The sequence below is a fragment of the Austrofundulus limnaeus genome, unplaced genomic scaffold, assembly GCF_001266775.1.
Source record: "Austrofundulus limnaeus strain Quisiro unplaced genomic scaffold, Austrofundulus_limnaeus-1.0 Scaffold158, whole genome shotgun sequence".
Taxonomy (NCBI): Eukaryota; Metazoa; Chordata; class Actinopteri; order Cyprinodontiformes; family Rivulidae; genus Austrofundulus; species Austrofundulus limnaeus.
In genome coordinates this window covers 169,080-173,676 of record NW_013952560.1, presented here as the reverse complement: position 1 = coordinate 173,676, position 4,597 = coordinate 169,080, and the positions used below count along the sequence as shown (strand labels likewise).

The following is a 4,597-nucleotide window of genomic DNA, read 5'->3' as shown; positions in this document are numbered from 1 at the left end:
TCACTTGGGTTGTTACCGACATCTGGTGAAAATTTCATGTCATTAGCACCTCTAGTAATATATTTACTGAGAAAAATGGTGACGTGTTCAGTACTTATTTTACGCGCTGTGTTTATGAGTATCAGTGTACATCTTTTATTGATGTAGTTTTATTCAGTGTAAAGATTGTTTAGGCTCAAAAATATGTCTGGTTCTTTTCTAAAAAGAATTCATCACAAAAATACTGTAGACTGTTTAGTTTTTATGAATTCGGGAGGGGACCACACTCTTAACCCCCACTGTTTTTTTTCCCTTGCAGTAATTTCATATTGTACATCTATTGACTTATTCATGTCATGGGAAAGAATTGTGTAAAAGTTAAAAAACAGAGTACTTTTACACTTAAGAGATTTAGTGTAGTATTGGAAGAGTTTTTATGACAACATGTCGAATGTGTTTGTGCTGAGCCTCATTTCACTCTGGAAGCTTTAGGATTTATAATTAACAACATGTGTCGTATTAACCACACTAATCAGGATCAAATTTACTCTCTGCCAACTAGAACAGACGGGACGGAAAAGAAGGAGGGTTGAGGATTGTTTTTTTTTTTCTGCGTCAGCTCGGCCGATAGAATCAGGTCCAGTCGTGTGTCGCCGGGACCACAAATTCACCGCAGTAATCTTCTTGTCGCTCTGATCTGGCTCCACAGGCAAACAGACGTGCCCTCCAGAGAAATTCGACTGCGGAGGATCCACCAACAAGTGTGTCTCGTTGTCATGGAGATGTGACGGGGAGAAGGACTGCGAGAACGGGGCGGACGAGGAGGACTGCGCTTCTGGTGAGGCTTTCTAAAACCGCCCCTCTGTTTTCTGTCCTGATCAAAGTACAAACAGGAAGTTGTTATTGTTTTTACACAACAACGACAGAGAAAGCACAACTGGTAGAACATGGTGGGCTCAATTACCACCTGTTCAGTGTATTTAAAAACTGATCCCCTTTGATCTGACTTATCATGTCGAATCAAGCCTGTCAAACCATACAGAGACGCTCACAGAGAATAGTTTGACAGGCTTGAGGAAGCCACCTGCGCGGTCCAGGGTCCGTTTGATGTGAAGTGATGCTGGGCGTGAAGCATCAGATGTTTGGATTTTCCATTAAATTCTGTTCATCGCTCTACCCCCCCCCCCCCCCCATGTGGGCTCTTTGAACCGTCAAATACGATGGCACCGCACACGCAGCCAATCACGCAACTCACACGTACCGTAGCCCCCCACTCCCTCAGGATCCCTCGGGGACTATCTTTGGCCTACTTCTGAGGAGCCGTGAAGAATTGGCTTCTTCTTCTTCTTTTTTTTATTTATTTTCCACTCCTTTGCCTTTTCATGTGGAGAAAAAGTGATTGAAGCAACGGTGCTTGAAGTGTTTATACTGGGAAAACAGTGTTGCAGCAACAGTACCTCTTAATATTTTGTGTTGTTGGCATAGAATCAAAATATTAATCTTTTTTTATAATTGGAGTTTTGATTGTTTTGTATGATGATAAATCTGAAATTATTTTCTCCTAAATTACACTCGAGCCTCAACGTGTCCCTTGCTCATTTTTTGGGTTAATAGAGGCAGTAGTGACTCTATTGACGTTCAGTCTTGTACTTTCTAAGCTCCGATGGCTTTTCACTGCCACATTCATTCAGACCCAGTCTAGCCTGACCTAATCCTGCTCCTGTTCTAATGTCTGTATTGATGTGGTGGTCTTAAGCCTCTCACTGGTGACACTGGGGTGGGGGAGGGGGGGCAGCAAGCTGTCGCCCGCCCAGGAGAATGCCAAAATCCCTGCAGGGGGGGGGGGGGGGGGCAAACGGTACCAAGCATGACCAGTTTGAAGCGAGTGGCTCAGACGGATGCAGAGTGCTTGATAGCATCGCAGAGAAGGCCTATTAAGTGCTGCTCAGACCCGTTTATCTGAAGACTTCTTGGACTCCAGCTGACCTGAAAGATTGTATCTTAAAGGTCAGAAGGCTTTTAAATGTTACTGCAAGGCTACAAATATCTGCTTTTTCTGTGTTTTATTTGCAAGTCAATGTTGAATAAGCTTAATAATAGGAATAGTCTATTTTCAGAATGTAAAAATACTACTACTCCTCCTCCAGCCTGTAATGGAACTAATACTTTTATGTTTAAGCAAGTAATTCATGACATCCTTTAATGACCTAGGTTTTCATGACATGCTGTTCATCTGCAGACAGAATGATTAAAGTCAGAGCAAGATTTGCTAACAATAATAATCATTCTTAGATATCACTTGTGTTTATCTTTGTGTTTTCCATTGACCTTGTATCAAATCTTGCTAAGATGGCATAATGGTGTTTGTTAATATATATATGTGAGGCCTCTCGAGACACAGTGAGTAGTGTGGAGAGACAGTGACAGAGAGAAGAAGAGGCACAGAGACAGGCCAGGTTGTTCTCTGTGTTTCCTGTTGTTGCAATAAAACTCAGCTGACCATCTCACGGAGTACCTTCATTCTTGGACCACGTATTTCTGTCTTTGTTAAATAAATATTGCCATAACACAGCCCATTCTCACTCCCAACTCGTCACATATTGACGCTTTTCCACGGTTCCTTCTGTGTCTGGTTTTGAAGCATCGGGTACCCCCTCACGTCATTCATTAACGACATGGGGAGGAATCTGTTGTCATCATTTCAGAAAGTGTAGAAAATGCACAAATCTAACCGTCACAAAGCCTGAAATTACCTTTATCACTCTTGTCCCTGACCCCACAACCTAAAATTAACCATGAACCCTGATCCCTAATATTAACCATGGACCCCAACTCAAAGACCCCTATATTTTGCGTCCCAACGCGTCAAAACTGGATGCCGAGGAACCCGGAAATGCCTGATGTGTCAATAACTGACACAAAGGGGGTACCCGACGCGTCAAAATAAGACGCAGAGGGAACCTTGGAAAAGTGTCAATATGTAACGAGTCGGGAGGGAGAATGTGTTGCCTCATCAGCTGCAGACTAAGGAGAAGTTTGTTTTTCTTTAAAGGCAGAGGGTTTACAGAGTCTGTGTTCAGTCCAAACGTCTTCTTTTCTCTGTGCTGCTCAGCTAAGATCCTCTGAGTATTCAGGTTGTTTTTATCAGCACTATTATCTCTTATAACACAAATATCCACAAACCACTCATTATGTTAAAAAACCATTATCTTTTTTTCTGCTTCCATGATTCAGACACCAAGTGTTTTACATTTTCAATTGCGACACCAGTTTAATTTTATCTCCATCATGATTATTACGTTTTTATCGACTAACAAATTACCATAATTAAAACTTATCTTGTCAAATGGATCAAACCTCAAGAAGAGGAAGTGTGAAGTATATTATTGTCAGACAGGTTTTTACTTAAATCTCACCCTCTACACACACACACACACACACACACACACACACACACACACACAAGTTTGTTTCTCGACCCCGTGGGGACCTTCCATTGACTTCCATTCTTGTTTTTTAGACTTTATAGCCTAACCCTGACCATATACTCTAAAATTAACCTCACAGAAACTTACCTGACCCTAAAACTAACCTGAACCATGGTCCTAATCCTAACCTCCCACCCAAAAATGGAGTTCCACCATATTAGGATCAGTCTTTGGTCCCCATTGCTGGTCTTGACAAGGTAGGTGTGTATACCAGAAACAGCCCTAAATAGGTAACAAAAACAAGTACATACCCCTCCCCCCCCACACACACATCCTTGTACTTTCATCAAACTGAGGACTTTAAACTGACTTCCATTCATTTTTGTAACTGCATTCATGCCTAACCCAGACATTTTCCATAACCCTAGTCATTAATGGTCTTTTTTATTTCTATTTTTTTTATTTTGCCACTTCAGTAGAAAACAAAACTGAATGTTAGTTTCTTAATTTCTGCATCATCAGTGGCTTTTTTAATATAATAATATGGTAAGAAAGAAAAAGAAAAAGTAGAAGAGAAATATAAGAACTGTAAAGAGAGAAACCAACAGAAATTATACAACATGTGAAATGAACACTAATAACACGCATAAACTCTTCAGTGATTGGCTGATATAACTGTTCAGTGATTGGCTGAGTAAATATTTGTTGTTAAATGTTCTGTGTATGACAAAGTAATGTTGAGTCAACCACGTGCTGTATCATTACCCAGGCAGTATAAAGGCAAACACACAGATCCTTAGAACTGATCTGTAGTGGGACTGACGGAGCTTCAAACCCTCAGAGAGTTTGTCTAACTGTTTGGTTGAAGGTACTTTGTAAGGCTCATGACCATAACCCCCGAGCTCCAGCTAGGTTAAGGACCTCAGAGAGTGGGGTCATTAAGTTCTCCTAGCTTTTAGTTTGAGGAGTGATTTGAATGTTTCTCAAACTTAAACTGATATTTACACCAACATTCTGTAATACTTCTGTGATTGCTCCATAGTGTGGAGGAGGTAAAATGATACAGAAGTGATCAAAAATAAAGTTGGACAGATATATACAGCGGGTAAAATAATTACTGAACACGTCACCATTTTTCTCAGTAAATATATTACTAGAGGTGCTAATGACATGAAATTTTCACCAGATGT

General features: G+C 40.8%; 1 protein-coding gene across 4 annotated transcripts in view; it reads left to right on the top strand.

The window, feature by feature from the left end:
- Window positions 1-4,597, top strand: part of LOC106523514 (low-density lipoprotein receptor-related protein 8) — a 199,970-nt gene that overhangs the window by 87,651 nt on the left and 107,722 nt on the right. For all 4 annotated transcript variants that reach the window (XR_001310903.1, XR_001310901.1, XR_001310902.1 and 1 more), the window contains exon 4: window positions 689-817. Coding sequence is in view for 1 of the 4 variants with exons in the window: in XM_014016940.1 (XP_013872394.1) it covers window positions 689-817 (129 nt within the window). In the remaining 3 variants the exon portion in view is untranslated. The remainder of the gene's footprint in view (window positions 1-688; window positions 818-4,597) is intronic.